This window comes from Meriones unguiculatus, chromosome 2, assembly GCF_030254825.1.
Source record: "Meriones unguiculatus strain TT.TT164.6M chromosome 2, Bangor_MerUng_6.1, whole genome shotgun sequence".
NCBI classification, from domain to species: Eukaryota; Metazoa; Chordata; class Mammalia; order Rodentia; family Muridae; genus Meriones; species Meriones unguiculatus.
This window is the reverse complement of record NC_083350.1, coordinates 113,455,151-113,473,672: the sequence shown is the minus strand read 5'-3', so window position 1 is coordinate 113,473,672 and position 18,522 is coordinate 113,455,151. Positions and strand designations below refer to the sequence as shown.

The window sequence follows — 18,522 nt, the reverse complement described above, 5'->3', positions numbered from 1 at the left end:
CATGCCCCTTTCCAAGTCCACTGATAAGGGAGGTTTTCCTCCCTTTCCATCTGACCCTAGCCCATCAGGTCTCATCAGGACTGGCTGCATTGTCTTCCTCTGTGTCCTGGTAAGGTTGCTTCCCCTCAGGTGGAGGTGATCAAAGAGCCAGCCACTGAGTTCATGTCACAGACCCTTCCTTACTAGGGAACCCACTTGGATACTGAGCTGCCAAGGGTTACATCTGAGCAGGAGTTCTAGGTTATATCCATGAATGGTCCTTGGTTGGAGTATAAGTCTCAGAAAAGATCCCTGTGCCCAGATTTATTGGTTCTGTTGTTCTCCTTGTGGAGCTCCTGTCCTCACCAGGTCTTACTATCTCCCCCATCTTTCATAAGATTCTCTGCACTCCGCCCAAAGTTTGGTTATGAGTTTCAGCATCTGCTTTGATATACTGCTGGGTAGAGTCTTTCAGAGGCCCTCTTGCTAGGCTCCTGGCCTACCCAATTACTTGTATCTAAAATTTTATTTTTTGTTGTCATAAACAGTTGGTTTCTGAGTTCATGCCAGAGAAAGCCCCTGCTCCCATTACTAAGGACCACACTTGAAGACTGAATCTATGGGTTACATCTGAGTCAGGGTTTTAGGTCCTCTCCAGGCATTGTCCTTGGTTGGTGGCAGGCTCTCTGATCACCTCCCCCTGAGGGGAGCAGCCTTGCCAGGCCAGAGAGGAAGACAATGCAGCCAGTCCTGATGAGACCTGATAGGCTAGGGTCAGACAGAAGGGAAGGAGGACCTCCCCTATCAGTGGACTAGGGGTGGAGCATAGGGGAAAGAAGAGGGAGGGTATGGTGGGGTTGGGAAGAGACAAGTGAGGGGGCCACAGCCAAGATACAAATTGAGTAAATTATAAATGCTGATAATAATAATAATAATAATAAAATTAAAAAAGAATAAAGGAAGACCTAAAAAGACAATTGGTCTCATTATATTTTCACACATATATCATCCTATTTTGTTTATATGTGTGTGTGAAAGAGAGTGTGCGTAAAATAAATATACAATTTTTTTTTCTTGCAAATGTTTACTTTAAAATGCACAACTAGGAGGTGAAGAGGTGGTGGTTTTGAATGTTTATTGCCTTTGCAAATGTCCCAAAAGTTCAGGTCCTAACACCAATGCCCCACAGCTCATAATTGCCTCAACCAGTTCCAAATGGTTCCCGTACCCTCTTCTGGCCTCCACGAGAACCTGCATGCTCGTGATGCACTTAAACACATGCAGGTACACATACATGCGTACAAGTGTATTTTGAAACCATAGCTAAATATTTTGACATTTGATTTTTAAACTTTTTTTCTGGGTTATCATTTTGAAACTTCAGAATCTAAATATATTACTTGAGTTACCTTGAAAGTGGAAATACCTTTTCCTATGGCAAACATGTAAATGTAAGGTAACAATACCCACCAAATGAGAATATCCTCGGATACCATTTATGATGCTTAAAAGTAAAAGGAAGTTCATTTTAAGTTTTCTTTATGGGAACTCACTATTTAGGCAATGTGTTTGATGTTTTTTTTTTTAATTTAAATGTCATTCCTCTCAATAACGCTTTAACTTTAAAATACTTCGTGTAATTTTATTGTATTTTTCTTTGACAGACAAGCTAGCCTCAATGAAGCAGCTGAGAAGTATTATGATCTGGCAGCAAGACTGAGACCTAATGTAAGTACTTTCCCAGTGAGCACCATCACTGAAGGCATGGTCCTGGCATTGCAGCGGTGAATGAGTATTCACACTGCCTTGTTTAATCCTGTCCTCCCTGGCTTCTCTGTTTGAATGTCTACTGTACAGCCCCTCCATCCGCATACCACCCACACATTTCACGTTTCTCTGTCTTCTCCAGAAATTCCCTTTCCTCTCTGCAAATCACCTGTAGCCTTTATTATCACAGTACAGATCTGATCATTGCTAAATACTTTTTATTTGGGTGAATCTTCAAATTCTGTGAAGGCTTTTTTTTTCCTTCAAGTGATAAATACTTATTGTTTGTCTTTCACTGCATTCCTTCAGCTGTGTACCCACTTCATATTCTAAGAATCCTCATTTTTAATAACTTGGTTTTGCCAATTTATTGGTAATGTTTTCATTAGAAGTGTTCCCTGGGTAGTCTCACTTTCAGGAAGTACGAGGGATATAAATTAGATCATTACTGTTGAAATGGAATTGCTATTTATAAGAAGCCAATAGATGCTTTTATAGCAGCCTGACAAGCAGGTTTTTTCACAGCACCAAATTCCTGTACTGAACATTTATTTTTCTATACACTCTGCACCACTGGACAACAATGAAACCTTCTCCCCTAATCCCCAAATGTAGACCATGCACTTGAGAAATGCAATTTTCAAACAATAATGAAAATGCATCTGTGGCTGCAGTAGAAATAATTGAATAAGCCTCGTTTCTTTCTAGTGTTGCATCTCTTTGGCAAATACATATCCAGGAGCTGCATAGATAAGGAGGCAGGGATCACAAACCATGCCATGAATCAGGGAAACAGTCCACTAATTGATAGAGTATTGTGACTCCTGTGGAGGTTTAGTCTTGTCAGAGTGGAGCCCTATGAGAAACTAGTGTGTGTTGGTTTCTTTGCTTTCCATTTAACCGTGAAGAGTTTAACCATGAATATGAATTTCAAGTTTCATTTGCTGTAATATATTATAATATAAACACAATGAAATAAGTTGAGTCCTCATCATAAAAGACAGATTATCATAGCAAAAACATACACTTTTTTATTATTTTATGACAAGGAAATCTTCAGAAATGAAGACCCAAAGAAGGAGAGGGAATTTTTTTTTTAAGTAATTGATGTTCAAATACAACTGGAAGACTGAGGAGCACAACGCAGTAGTAGCAGATGGAGGAGATTCAGAAGTTATAGATGGAGGGAATGGCAGCAGGACCCGTTGCTCAGATTCTCCTGTGTCCCATGACCAGAGATAAAGATGCAAATGACTGCCTCAGCACTTCCTTCACAGGAGAGCACAAGGACAGGTCGCAGGACCACCCTTCTTCCATCCTCTTCTCAATCCCTTTATCTCTACATACTCAGTTTTCCAAGATGCCATGACCCACAGCAGCTGTTCTGAACCACTCCGCATAGTTACAAGATAATGGCAGGATGGACAAGCCATTTACAACAGAAAAAAATAATGCTAATGGCAAGAGCAAGGACAGCTAAAGTATACTGTACAACTTATGAGTCACTGGCTTTGTCAGATATTTCATGAGAATTTGCTTATTGCAAATCACGGCTGCTTTTGTGCCCTCTGCAGTGCTGAAGGGTAGAAAAGTTAAGGCTTCACCTGGCAGCACAACTTTATAGAGTCACTTGGTCATTTAGCCTACTGTCCTCACGGAAAAAGAGAGCTTCACAAATTTTAAGGGGTGGTGTATGTGTACCGCAAGAGGGCATACATGTCATGTATCTGGCAAGCCAGCATAAGAGTCAATTTGTTTACTCACTTTGTATGTTTACTGGATACCAGGTACTAGTCTAGGCACTGGAGTCAAGGCCTCCCTGTCAGAAATGTAAAATCTGGGCTGAAGACAGGGAAGAAATAAGGAAGATGTGTGATGTCTCAGACAGCCCCCCGTTTTTGGAGCAAGATGAAGCAGTACGGAGGATTAGGAATGCAACAGGAAAAACAAAAAAAAGCTTTGTAAGATGTTTAAGCTTGATACCTTTGTGTAGTTTTTACAACTGAAGGGTTAAGTAAGAAGCATTACAGCTGCAATTGCATTAAAGGCAAGCAACAGAGGGATTTGTTTTCGTTTTCCCTTGATATTGATCAATATATTATGTTCTAAACAAATGTAAACTACATGATAATTTAGATGAGTTTTTCTTCATTGAGAATCAGCCTCTTCAAATGTCACTTTTAATTTTTCAGTGTGATTGGTTAAATGATAGTCTTTATCACAGTATAATGAAATAGGGAAACATAGTGTCTAAGTCCTTCGGGCCTCTAAAAAGGAAAAGGTATCACAGGGAACAGGCCTAACTTATAAAGTTTTTTTATTACTATTGAGTAGCCAAATCAGAAAAGCAATGTTTAATTGCCAGTGTGAAACCTTTTCCTCAAGAAACCCCAAAATATTTCATCCTACATATGCTACAGATTGCTTTTATTCAAATGATCTTTTCCATACCTGATGATAGTAGTTTTGATTGGCTTTGTTATAAAGTTCATATTTAATAACAAGTAAATGATGTTTTAATTGATAGACAAACAGACATGCATTTTTCCCAATTAATTTTCTAATCGTTCGGGTTTTTGGTTGATACTCCACTGTACATAAAGTGTCACTGAGGCCAGAATGGTGGAATTACAAACTATGCCAGTAATATTTCTTCTCTGAAGTAGATAATTATTTGAGCAATAGCTATAACTTAGTAAGGATTCTGCATTTGATCTAAATAAAAGCACCTGCCTAACATTTATCTTGCTGTTAATTCCCCATTTTTTTCTAAGAACATTTTGTTCTTAACACACTTTAACAGATGCTTTTGTCAGTTACTCGATTATATGAGAGAAGTGCTAACAGATATCAGCTCTCCTTGCCTATTGAAATAGTTCCATTTCCTGTCCTTTTTATTTTGCTCATCTACACAATAAGCCAACCTTACTCTTACTTTTCAAAAGGTTTTTCTTCTGTTTGCTTAAGTAAATACCATTGTCAAGCTGAATATGGTTAACTAAAACTCTAACTGTGCTCCTGTGAGGTCATAGCTGTGGCTTGTGTGATATCTCTCTTTTTTTTTTCAGGGTTTGATACAGGTTAATGACATATAAAGAATTTCCAATCATTTCATTTTTGACAAATTTCTTCACAGTTCTTTCTCTGCATATATCTCATACCCATGCATTTCTTATTCTATCTCATCTTTAGTTCATTAATATTTTCCAGTGCCTCTTGTCTTTTCCAGTTTTTATCTAAAAACCAGAGGCAATTTATAAGCAACTCCAGAATTTTTTTCCAAATGTGTTACTTTTTGAGTAAATATTATTAGTTTAGTAATTAATTCAGATAAATAGATAAAAACCACCCACTACATTACATTACTACTTATGTTTTTAGGTGTGATAGGCCTTAAAATGAATTTTTATCACTGGCCTATACCATTGGTGATATCTCTTATTACCACCATGTTTGAAAAGTTCATGATGGAGCTGGAGAGATGGTTCAGTGCCTAAGGGCATGAGTTTGCCTTCCAGCAGCCACTGCAGCGCAACCACCTCTAACTCCAGTGTGATGGATGCCTTCTTCTGGCCTCCACTCATGTGCACAGCCTCCACTCCTACCCCCACACACCTCTACAAGTTAACATAAAGTCATTTTTAAAAGATTTTTATTTCTGGGATATGCTTATTTCTTAACACAGTACTGATTTCATTTCTTTTAATACATTCGGCAGCTTTTTTCTCCAAAAGCATATTGTTTTACAGAATTTATTTTGAAATGAATTAACCATTTACAGTGTAGCTCCAGTGATAGAGTAGCAAATAACGAAAGAGTTCTAGCTTATTAGAAACACTATATAATTTTAGATTCAGCTTTGTCTGCCTCAGCAGTGTTCAGTATGTTGCCTTACTGAAGTGTATGACTAGAGAACTGTGATTGTTGACAGCACACATCATAACTATGTTTAATATAGCATGGCATATTCCATCTTAAAATTTTATTTAGCTGATATAATGTGGAAATTGCTCTAGAAGTAGATGTCTTGTTACATTAAAGCATTTCTACAATAAAAAAGGTTTTTACCAGCATAGGATTTGTTAGTGTTTCTTTTTATAAGTTGAGCTTTGTGTAGACTTAACTCTGTGACAGTCCTTTTTCATCCACCTCCCCCATCCACTTAAGCACATCCCAAACTGCTGACTCCTGAGAACTGGAGGGAACATTTAAAGGAAACTACTTTGTTCTTTGATTGGGAATGAAGCCAAAGTCTGCATTATCTTAGAGATAAAGGAATTTAATGTGAAGAATGGGGAATTTGCATGGTACAAAGTCACCTTTACTTGACTTCTTATCCACTCTGGAGTCTAGAGGGTAAAATTTCGAGTGCTCGGGTGTTCAGGACAGATTTGTTTATGGTCTATAGTCATCGCACTCATTTTTAATTCAAGTGTCAACATTATATACAACTATGTCTTATTCAATAGAGTTTCACAGTTATGAAAATTTAACTTTGACCTTGAGAAGCTTACAATATAATATAAGAAAGGAGAGGAAGACAGGGCATGTGAATCTCAGTCCTCAAATATCAGAGGAATAAGTAACACTATTCTAATAAGGGCTTTGTGGGGGACACAAACGAGGTGCTAAATTAATGATAGGAGAAATTACTTTCATCTGGGTTAGTCTAAAGGGCTTTAACTTGGAGTAGGAAAGCTTAAAGAATCCCTAAATGATATAATTTTATAGGACATTTTAGGAAGAAGAGAAGGAAGAGGATTTGGACAGGGGGGTTATATTTATGTATAGTGGTAGAGAGCACAATGGAAAAAGATGGACTTTATTAGTCACAAGAAGACAGGTGAAATACATTAAGTATCGTACTTAAAGATCAGAAGTGTGTATTCTGTAATTTTGATGATAGTATGACAGTAGAAAGTAGTAATTGAGGATGACATAAAAATGTGTATTATGTTCAGAGAAGTAGGATGGAGAGATCCAGCCTTCATAGAACCAAATAAACGATCATTGTAAGCACAGGGCAGTGAAGAGGAAGAACAGGGATAGAATGAAATAGAAAAAACACACGTATGCTAAGCAGTAGTTGATAGCATGTGAATAGAAAAAAATAGTTGCTCACAATAAGTGCTTCAGCTTTTGAATACAGGTAATCTGGAAACAAAAGAAATACCATAAAGAGAAATAAGACCATTAGAGTAATGTGTTTATTTCAAGAACACAGTCTTAAGTTTGAACTTTGCATATTCTGAATGAACATAAGGATGTGTGGGTGGGTTTGTGTAGTACTGTCTGTTGTATATGCACATATAGGTAGGTGTGTGTGTGTGTGTGTGTGTGTGTGTGTGTGTGTGTATGGGAGTGGTTGTGTAAGCCAGCAGTTGACTTTGTGTGTCTTTTTCTAACAATCTTCACCTTAGTTTCTGAGACACAGTCTCCCATTGACTCTGAAGCTCATCAGGTCAGCTGGCCTGGCCAGCCTGGCTGACCAGCAAGCCCAAGAGATCCTCATGTCTCTAGCTACCTAGTTCTGGGATTACAGATGAGCACAGTTATGCTTAAGTTTTTACATAAATGTCAAGGATCAAAGCCAGGTCTTCATGTCTAGTTAGCAAATACTACATGGCCTGTGCTGTCTCCCAAGCCCTGTTCTAAATTTCTGTTAGGTGTTTCTTTCAGGAAGTGGTCCAGAAAAAGTGTATAGTTAAGGATGAAGCTGCGGGAGTCATCTGAAGCAAGTAGCACAGCACCAGCAAAATAGGTAAAAACCAACGTGGAAGAGAAGGCATGGAAGGAGAGGAGAGAGCCAAATTCTAATCCTGCGAATTACTACATCTCACTGTGGATATAATGCAAACATCAAAGACAGTTGCAGGGTTTTGAAATCCCAACTGCTAAGCAGTGAACACTGCTCTAAAAGACAGAGAAACAAGGACATGAATGTCTACTGATTCGGAGAATAAGATGCCACAGGTGGCCTTTAAGATTCCGTTTCCATACTAGTGATGAAGAATAGTCATGAAACTCATTAAACACACTCTAAGAAAGTTCTAGAGACAAAAAAGAAAGGACATGAATTCATAAATATATTTAAAAATAAAGATAGTTGTCAAGAAGGACACACACTTAAATGTGATAGCAAAAATCTGTTCACATAGAAGAGAGGACAACAATTTCTATATTCATTCCTCAACTGAGGGACATCTGGTTGGCTATCACAAATAAAGCTGCTATGAACATGGCTGAGCAAATGTCCTTGTTGTATACTTGAGTATCTTTTGGATATATGCCTAGGAGTGGTATGGCTGGATCTTGAGGAAGCACTATTCCTAATTGTCTGAGAAAGTGCCAGATTGATTTTCAAAGTGGTTGTACAAGTTTACCTTCCCACCATCAGTGAAAGAGGGTTCCACTTTCTCCACATCCTCTCCAGCATGTGTTGCCACTTGAGTTTTCGATCTTAGCCATTCTGGTTGTGAGGTGAAATCTCAGGGTCATTATGATTTGCATTTCCCTGATGACTAAGGAGGTTGAGCATTTCTTTAAGTGTTTCTCTGCCATTCGATGTTCCTCTATCGAGAATTCTCTGTTTAGCGCTGTACCCCATTTTCCCTGCACAGATGTAGCCCATGGCAGTTCAGTGTCCAAGTGGGTTCCATAGTAATGAGAACAGAAACTGTCTCTGACATGAACTGATTGGCCTGTTCTTTGATCACCTCCCCCTCAGGGGAGTACAGCCTTACCAGGCCAGAAAGGAAGATAATGCAGCCACTCCTGATGAGACCTGATAGACTAGGATCAGAAGGAAGGGGAGGAGGACCTCCCTACCAGTGGACTGGGGAAGGAGTATAGATGGAGAAGAGGGAGGGAGGGTGTGTTTGGGAGGGGAGAAGGGAGAGAGCTACAGGTGGGATACAAAGTGAATAAACTGTAATTAATTAAAAAAAATAAAATGAAAGAAGAGAAGACGAAGAAAACTTTGAAGTCCTAAAGAACTGGTTTCTCTCTGGGAGATGAAAGACAAAGAATGTGACCTGTTGAAACATACTTAGGTGACAAGACTGAATGGGAGAGGACTGACCTTATGTGGCAAGGGAGGAAGTACAGAGTTAATTACTACAATTGTAGTCATTTGGCTATCTGCCAATCCTAAGGAACGAAGGGCCTACTTTAAGATTAAATACTCATGGGTCTCTGAGAACTCTGAGGTTCACAAGAAGTCATATTTCTTAGAGGTCTCAAGTAGTCATACATTCAAATAGCTGCCTGTTGAGGTGTGATTTTAAGCAATGATTCATTTTATGCCTCTAAATGGATTTCTGAAATCGCTTATAGATTATCCTTTTGATTCAGCCTTCTGGCATACGCTACATATTTTATTCAAACTCTACATTTCTCATTGGTATACTACTTCATAATACTTTACAAGTGTATTCATTGTATAACAATTAAAGGGGAAATATATCTCCTAGATGATTGAATTGAAAATTTCATGTCTGAGTTTTACCTTTCCCAGGCACATAAAATTTAAATTGATTCATGGATTTATAAACAAAAGCTTGTGCTGTCCCCCACACTCCTCTCTCTCCCCGTGATTGTATGTCAAAAGTTCAAAATGAAATATATGGGAAACTTTTTTTAAAATGAGTTTATTTTGACAAAGTGCATCTGGTTGAATAGCTTTCCTATTCTGTAATATATTACTTTTAATTTATAATACTGTTATATAGTAAAAATGCTTATAGGAGAATATAGGTGGAGTGGAATTAAGTGCTGATGCTGGAACTCAAGGAGGAAGTCTTTGGAATTATTTGGGATGTTCTGAAAATAAGGAGTATAAAATATCCTGAACATATAGTTGTTTTCTGCTGGAAATTCTATTTCTCAACCATAATTAGAACAAGAGACCATGAAATTAGGTTAAGCTGGAGAGATTCAGATTTGACTATATAAGGGATATTTTTTTGGAAGAAAATTATTGAGATCACCATTATGTTAGGGAAAAGAATGACAGGGTTAATAATCATTTTCTTGAGAAACATTTAAACCACTTTCATGCTCACAAGAGGGGGGTAACTGTCTGGCTGCTTGCAAAACTTTCCAAAAGTTGTAATGTGGAAAAATGTATATCCTGCATCTCTGGACTTTTAGGCATTCTATATAAGAAAATGACTATATATGCGATATATAAATGAAAATCATTTCACATACATAAATGCAAATAATCAAATCAATTGTGTAAGTAAAAACTGTTTCAATATTATTCATAAATTTGTCATTCGCACAACTATTCTATCAGTTTCAGATATATTTTATAGTTAGAATATGAATGATGTAGTAAGTCAAACTGACAAGAAAAATGCAAATTCGCATTAAAGAAACAGTACTATTCAGTTGTCCCGGCTATATTAGTTCCTTTCATTTCTCAAATTTTTATTCTGTCCAGCTCATAAATAGCTTTCATCATATTTGCATGGTTATACATTTTGGGAATCAAATAACTAATTCTCGTCTAACTTCAGCAAGACCATGATCAATGCTCACTTCTTTAAGAACTTTGGTTATGCTCACTTCTTTGAGAACTTTGGTTATGCTCGGGTCAATTTTAATCTTACTCCACCCATATCTCCATGGATACATTTCTCTCTGGAGATCTCTTTTTGAAATTACACGTTGCTGTTGCTTTATTCAGCAAAGTCTAGCTTTTGATGCATTACATTTTAGTTTCTTTCTGTTGTACACTGTTCTGCAAATGTTAGATAAGCCAGAACAAAAATGTACCTCTGAAGTGGCTACAGTTTTTCTCTTGTTTATCTGATTCTCTAAGTCACATAATTAGAAGACACTGGTGGGAAGTTCAATCCGTTTGTTTGCTATTGGTGTGGGCAAGTTGCAGCCCAGTTGACGGCAAGATGGTTTAGGATGATCTCAGCTAACTTTATAGTTCAGGAGGTATTGCTATTTTTCACAATCCATATGCAATCAATTGTAAGCACAATTGGAAAAATGTTTGTGTGTGTGTGTGTGTGTGTGTGTGTGTGTGTTGTTATGTTCACAACAGAAAAGACCCTTCAGTGGAGGTAAAAAAAAATGGGTAGGAGCTTAACTAGCTCTTGGCTATAAAGAAAATCAACTTGCATATTCTAGTCTAAGGAACATCAAACCTTGGGGGATTTCATTTAATTATATTCTCTAAGCATGTTTATTTTTACTGCCATTTCTTTGAGGTGGTACCCTGTGTATGGAAATGCTGCTGTAACTGTGTGAGTCATGGGACCACACACTAAAATTGCATCCAGTCCCTTCTCTTCTGAGAAACTTGATTCTTGGTTTCAAATGTCCTAACCACACTGGCCAATCTTCCCACCTGGGAGTATAAGAGAAAATTATGGCTGCCACCTGCTGAGGGTCCTCATAGTCCCCCAATCCCCCCTGGTTACCGCCACAGCTGCCTCCTCTGATGTCATTATAGGTATTTATACTTCGGATCCTTGATTGAGTTGCATAGACCCTTTTCCTGTAAATGCACACTGAAACAGGAATGAAGAGCTGCTAATAAGTCTTAACTTCCCCTTGTAGTTATATAAAAACAGTTTACTCTGTGTTTCTGAGTCCTCCACCACTGGGCCTTACTTATATGAACCCTAGTCTAGAAAAAAGCTGTACTTTCTCCATAAACCAATAGGTTAGGCAGATTCTAGAAAATTCATAGATTAGTAAATTCATTTCCTTTCAGGCCAATGTCCATGATAAAGAAAAACTGTATACATTCTAAAATATAAAAGAAGACTTTTTTGTTGGCATTTACTAACTGTGGGAAATGATTGTCTCACTGACATTTTCATGCATGTACCTAATGTAGTTTGACCATGGTCACCCTTTACCTCCTACTCCTCCTCTAGTTAATCCCTTTCCTTTTCCCAAGTACACTCCCTTGTACTCTTCATGCCTTTTGTCATTTAATCTAGATTCCACATAACAGAGAAACATGTGATACTGTCTTGATGATCCGGCTTATTTTACTTAACATGACAATCTTTATTTCTAGCCATTTTTCTGCAAACAACATAATCTTGTCTTTCGGTGTGACTGAGAAATATGTCATTGTTTATCTGTGTCATGTTTTCTTTATCCATGAATCCACTGGTGAACATTCAGGCTGACTTTATACTTTAGCAAGCTATTCTGAAAGCGCTATTATAGACATGGTTTCCACACTGCATGCTGACTTTGATGAAAGGAAGTCTTTACTTAAGACTATCGTGATGGGTATCAAGACTATTGTGATACAGAAGAGGGGGGGGTCAGCTCAAATTTAACAAAGACATTCAAGGATTTGCTGCAGCATAGCTCCAGAAGTAATTTCTCCAACATAAGGGGATTTGTCATACTGAATACATCAGGCTGAAGGAATGTGAGAAACGGCACGTGCAGAAGGGGCTTTCTGACACCATCCTGAGTTCATCAGATTTTAAACTGAGAGGAGCCTTCACTTCCAAAGAGGAAGCAATATGGAGATTCTGAACAAGAGACCTTGAGAAGCTTCTCCTACCCCATATTGTCATACTCGGTGCAATTTTCCCTTTCCTGTTTTTTGTTTTTTGTTTTCCATTTTTCACTCTTCATCAAATCTATCCTAAAATCAAAACAAAACAACAACAAAAAACAGTAGTTATGATTAGGCCAAATCAATGTATGTGGATTTTCTTGTTAATCTATCTTTTTATTGCAAGGGTCCCTACCAGTGAGTTAAGATAGTTAAAAAGAAAAGATACCCTTCTCCTCCTACAGCAGCTGTTGGAGTGGAGTGTGAGTTGGTGGGAGATCTCTAGAAAACTCCAGATCAAGAGAATTCCTGCTTCTGAGTTAGTGGAATTTTTGTTGAAAGCAGTTCAGGTGATCAGGTACCTAACATAAGGGTGAGAAATTTAGACAGATACTGAAGGTGATCAGATGCAAGGGCAGCATCTCCACTACATGGAGTTATTAGTGTGATAAGTGTGTGTATTTATCAACCAGAGTAGGAAGGCAGAAGGTAACACTGAAGGATGAGACTTAGTCCAAAGGGAGCTTAGAGGAACCTGGCTAAGGTTTGGTCCAAGACAGCCTTTGTCATCCTGGAAAACTCTTCTCCCACACTGAGCTTTTACAGTCCTTGCTACTTAGACAATGTCAGAATCAAATAGTTGTTTTTTCTTACTTGAATTGGATAAGTACATGGCAGTAACAGTCTTGAAAAGTTCTAGAAGAGAAAGGAGGGCTACTTTTTTTTTAAGGAAGGGTTAAAATTGTGTGGGCTATAAAATCGTTTATCCTTGACCTATAGGCAGCTGCTGTTTCCTTTGATATCAAACCAGCCAATAACTGCTGTGAAGAAAAGCAGCAAGGAGCTGGTGAGATGAGTCAGTTAATGAATTTCCTACACATCAGACACTAAGATCTGAATTCAACTCTCCAGAACACAGTTGGGTATGTGACAGCACCCCAGAGCTTGTGAAGTATGGGGGCACAAATGACAAAACACTGAAGCTCACTAGCCACTCATCTCTAGCTGAACTCCATTGTGAGCTCCATTTCCAAGAAGAGATCCTGACTCAAAACATAAAGATAAAGGTCAGATGAGGAAAGAGGCTCAAACCTGCACACTGACTTCCACATACACACACACGCGCACACACTCACACATTCATACTTAAAAGTGCCTATACCACATATCACAGGCAAACACACACACGAGGAAAGAAAAATATGGTCAGGAACTTGCGTATACTTATGTCACAAGGTGAAAACTGTAGGGAATTCAGTTTCTTTGTTGCCGAATATGTGTGTTTGAGCAGCAACCATTATTCCTATGGGGTTTTCATCTCTAGTTTGCGTGTGTGTCACTTTCTTAAGTGATCTTTACTGAAATAGCTCCTAGGAATTCAGCTTTACCACATGTGTGCATTTCCGTTTTGAAGTATAAATGGCAAGTTAAAAAGAGCAAATGTGGTGCCATTAAAGATCCTGTGACAAGAAAGAATTTGAAATGGTCTCCTAATCACTAAATTGCTTGCATTCGAAAATAACTTGCTGAGTTTAGTAATGCAGAATTTTAGAGAGGATCATTTGAAAAGATGAGTTCAAATGATTTACCAGATGATAGATATGAGACACTCTCAGTAATTCATAACAGTAAAACATTGTTTAAATCACATGGGGAGATGAACAGCGTTGGTTTTGCAATTGTGATGTAACGGACCTTAGCAAGTTCTTGAATACATAGATGTAAAACAAGAATTCTTTTCTTTCTCATAAGTTTAAGTCACTCTGCCCTCATTGCTGAAGTCGCAAAGCATGTAAGAGATAGATGGATTTTCTTTATGAAATCTTTTCTTGTTCTAGCTTGTTTTTCATTTCATTAATTTAACATGAAACCTGATAATAACATTGAAAATGAGTATCTAAAATACTCGCCAGATACCATCTACTTTGAGGAAAATTATTTTATGTATTAGTGCATTTTAACACTACAGATTAAGAAAAAAAAGGGTTGTTTCTCTTTTAAAAAATATTCAATTGTTTGCTAAGTTTAAGTTTTATCTATTATAATTGCCTGTGCTCTTTCCTCTTGTGCCCTTTGCCTGGGCTCTTTATTTTAACCACATCTATCAAACTGTCAACAAATCAAAATTACAGCAGTATATAATCCCAAATAATCACGGACACTTCTTCACTTTGATGAATATATTTATTTATTATTTACAGAAATGAAAAAATCATATGTGAAAGGTATTAATATACACACAATAGAGGACCAAAGAATTTTTAAATGAATTTATATGGCTCAGTCTCCTTAAGCAACAAACCTGAGCTACATGGCTATCTTATTTTATCAACTTTCTTATGAGAAAAGAACTTTATATTTAGAATTTCTAATTTTTCACCTGTATTGAGCTGCCCTTCTCTAGGCTGCTCTCTTGTTTCCTTGCATAGTTTTCTTAAGCTAGCATTGGGAATGATAGAGTCCTTGGGTCTTTAGGATGGAATTGTTTTGCTACCCAAACAGGATGGTGCTGTTTAATCAGTCTTGGAAATCTTTACTAGAAACATATGTGTATGCTTAGTGCTCCCTTCATCGCATAATAGGACATTATCATTTTATTTTCCAGTATGCTAATTGACACCATAGCTCTCAAACATTTCCTATATCTAAGGAGCGCTTATGAAGAACAGATGATGGATTATAACTCTGCACACAGTGACACCATATCATTGCTCTAAACGTGGTATCTTTACATCTGAATTTGTGTAAACCATGAACACTGAATGATGAAAAAGAAGGGCACAGTCACCTAAACAAGAATAAGATCATTGCAAGCTGAGCATAATGACTCAGAGTTAGTATCTCAGTGTTCAGCAAGTCACGGCAGGAAAAGTGTGACTTCAAGGCCAGCTTCCCTTTATAGCCAGACCTGGTTTCAAAACCAGAAAAGAAAAAAAGCTATTTAATCCCAGTATTCTAGATCTATATTTCTGTGTACATTATGAATTGTTACATAGAAAAAAATGGGTGTGCTGGACAACAATCAACAGTATTTTTTTTTTTCATTAATAAGTGTCAACCCATGCATAGTAGCACTAGCCCTTTAATCACAGTACTTGAGAGGCAGAGGCAGGCAGAATCTCTGACTTCTAGGATAGACAGAGATATATAATGAGGCCCTAACTAAAAAAAAAAAAAAAAAAAAAAAAAAAAAAATCAATCAAACATTATCTGTAATGATCAAGTATTAAAATATAAGTTCTCAGTCATGTGACATAGTGTATATCTGGAGGTCAAGAGCAGTCTAAGCTATATAGTGGGGAGTGAATTTCAGGCCAGCACAGGCTGCAAGCAGAATCTTATTCTTTTTTTTTTTTTTTTTTTTTTTTTTTTTGGTATATGGGAGAAGGTGAGGCTGGGGTGGGGAAGATCCTACTGAAAATCTAGACAATCTAGTTTTAGAATCAGTGCTCTAAACTTCTAAATCCTTTATATGGCTGTTCATGAAAAATTCAATGACTATAACAAAACCCCAGGCAGGAAATGTTGATCCCCAAGTTTTGACAATAATTGTGTATTAACCATTTGCGGGGGGATGCCATTGAGCAAACTGATGGATTCTTGAGACTAATTCAGTCACTTTAGCATATGCCTACATCCCCCTTTGTTAGATGTTTTGTGACAAATACTTGAGAATCCAGCAGTATTTACTGTGGTCCCTTTACAGAGGATGTAGTCTGTGGTTGGCTGGCTCCATTGCTATGGGCCTGAGGTAGTAAGGCATATCAGCATAGCTGCTAGACATGGAGAAGGAAAGCTGCATATCTCACTATAGGAAGAAGAGAAAGAGACAACCAAAGACATACACCCTAAACAACTCCCTTCTGATCAGGCCCATTTCCTAGCCCATTTAGCATGAGCCCATCAATTACAGAGTTAACATCTTCGTGATCCATCCATCTTTCAGTATTGGCCATAGCTGAGCACCAAGTTTTCAACATATAATCCTTTCGTAGGATATTTTGAGTTGAAACCTTCACTGTACCCCCACAGCATTGATCCTATTCAGATTAACACTGGAAAATGAAGTGGCACTGATTTTGAAGGCGGAAAGTGGCTATATGTCTCATTCTGAGATAGACCTGTCAGATATAATAAGACAGAGGCCCATGAACTCTTATACGTAGCAAATGTATATCTGCATTGCCAAAAAGCTTAACATTTAATTGTTTTTTATGTTTATTATATCTGGAAACATTGTATGATTTGGCAAATCATACAATACATAAAAAAGCAAAAAAAAAAATCATTTCTTGTATTGCATCTTCAAAGAACAAGGATGTCAAGAAGCCTAGCAGTCAAATTATTTTCAATTGCTTGAAGCATATTGCTTATTTTCCGTTAGAATGACTCGTGCAATCACAGGAAATATGCTTTTCACAAGAATTCTTAGAAAGAAAATTTATTTCCTTTTCTATGCTTAACCCTGAGAAAAATCTGAAGTTGACTGAATGGTTTAATGGAATGTTGGTATAGTGTTTAGAAGGGCAGGTATTTTGTGCAAATGATTTTTAAATTTAATTTTATTTATATGTTTATTTATTAAAATTTATTCAGTTTGTATCCCTGCTACAGCCCCTTCCCTTGTCTCCACCCAGTCCTACCTACCCTTTCTCTTCTCCCCCTATGCCCCTTCCCCAGTCCACTGATAGAGGAGGTCCTTCTCCCCTTCCATCTGACCCTAGCCTATCATGTCTCATCAGGACTAGCTGCATCATCTTCCTCTGTGGCCTGGAAAGGCTGCAGCCCCAGGGAGAGCTGATCAAAGAGTTGACCACTGAGTTCATGTCAGAGATAGCCCCTTTACTCCTTACTAGGGAACCCACTTAGAAACTGAGTGGCCAATGAGCTTCCTTTGATAGGGCATCTAGATCCTCTCCATGCATGGTCCTTAGTTGGAGTATAGGTCTTTGCAGGGCCCCCTGGACCCTTTTTGGCTCTGTTGTTCTCCTTATAGAGTTCCTGTCCTCTCCAGGTCTTTCTATCTCCCTCTTCTTCCATAAGGATTCTGGCACTCTGCCCAAAATTTTGCTATGAGTCTCAGTATCTCCTTTGAAACCCTGGTGGGTAGTCTCTCAGAGGTCCTCTGTGGAAGGCTCCTGTCCTGTTCCTTATCTTCTCCTACTTCTGATGTCTATCCTGTTTGCCCTTCTGAATGAGGATTAAGCCTCTTCCCTATGGTCCTCCTTGTTGTTCAGTTTCTTTAGGGCTATAGATTTTAATATGTTTATCCTATATTATATGGCTAATATCCACTTATAAGTGAGTATATATTATTTGTGTCTTTCTATTTTTTTAAAGGTTTATCTATTTATTATGTATACAATGTGTGTTTGCGTGTATACCTGCACTCCAGAAGAAGGCACCAGATTTCATTTTAGATCGTTTTTGAGCCACCATGTAGTGGCTGGGAATTGAACTCAGGACCTCTGGAAGAGCAACCAGTGCTCTTAACCTCTGAGCCATCTCTCCATCCCCCGTGTCTTTCTATTTTTAATTAGATGTTTCTTTGGAAAAGTTGTTAATGAATTTGGTTTTTCTTTGTTGTTGTTGTTTTAAGGGTGGTTGTAGTAGAATGATTTGACCCTATGATGTCACTTTTCAGCCATATGTTTGCTATAGTAATTCAAAAGATACATTTTAGAATAAGTTCATATATTAAACTTTTTGTGATTTCATATATCAAAATGTTTAACTACACAATAATCCAAACATTGCTTAAATGCAGTTAAAGTGTACATTTACCTTTAAAAACTGGCCTATGAAGGACAAGGTCAACCTACTTAGAAATATGCGAGGGTTATATTGTTGTTGTCGTTACTGGGTTTTGTTTTTTCCTTTTACAGGGCTAAAGATTGAAACCAGAATCTTGTATATTCTGGATAAATGCTCTACCACTAAGCCTTCATTCAACCCCTAGAATATACTAAACTGGTTATAGTTTTTAAATTATTTTAGTGAAGTTTTATTAGTCACTGTATCCTAAAATTTTCACTGAGTCAGAATTGACAGTGCATGCTTTTAGTCTTTTGCACTTTCTCTGCTCTGAGTACTGTTTACTTACTAATTATCCAGTGAAGCTAAAGCAGCTTAGTGTGGTGAAGGTGTTTGTAAAGTAGGAACTAGTGGTAGAGAGCAGGACGATGTCAGACAACATGATTCTTTTCAAACTTGGTCTGAGTTTTCATCAC

General features: G+C 37.7%; 1 protein-coding gene across 1 annotated transcript in view; it reads left to right on the top strand.

Moving 5' to 3' along the window:
- Window positions 1-18,522, top strand: part of Tmtc2 (transmembrane O-mannosyltransferase targeting cadherins 2) — a 420,888-nt gene that overhangs the window by 353,374 nt on the left and 48,992 nt on the right. The window contains exon 11 of the mRNA XM_060377973.1: window positions 1,644-1,707. Coding sequence (XP_060233956.1) covers window positions 1,644-1,707 — 64 coding nt within the window. The remainder of the gene's footprint in view (window positions 1-1,643; window positions 1,708-18,522) is intronic.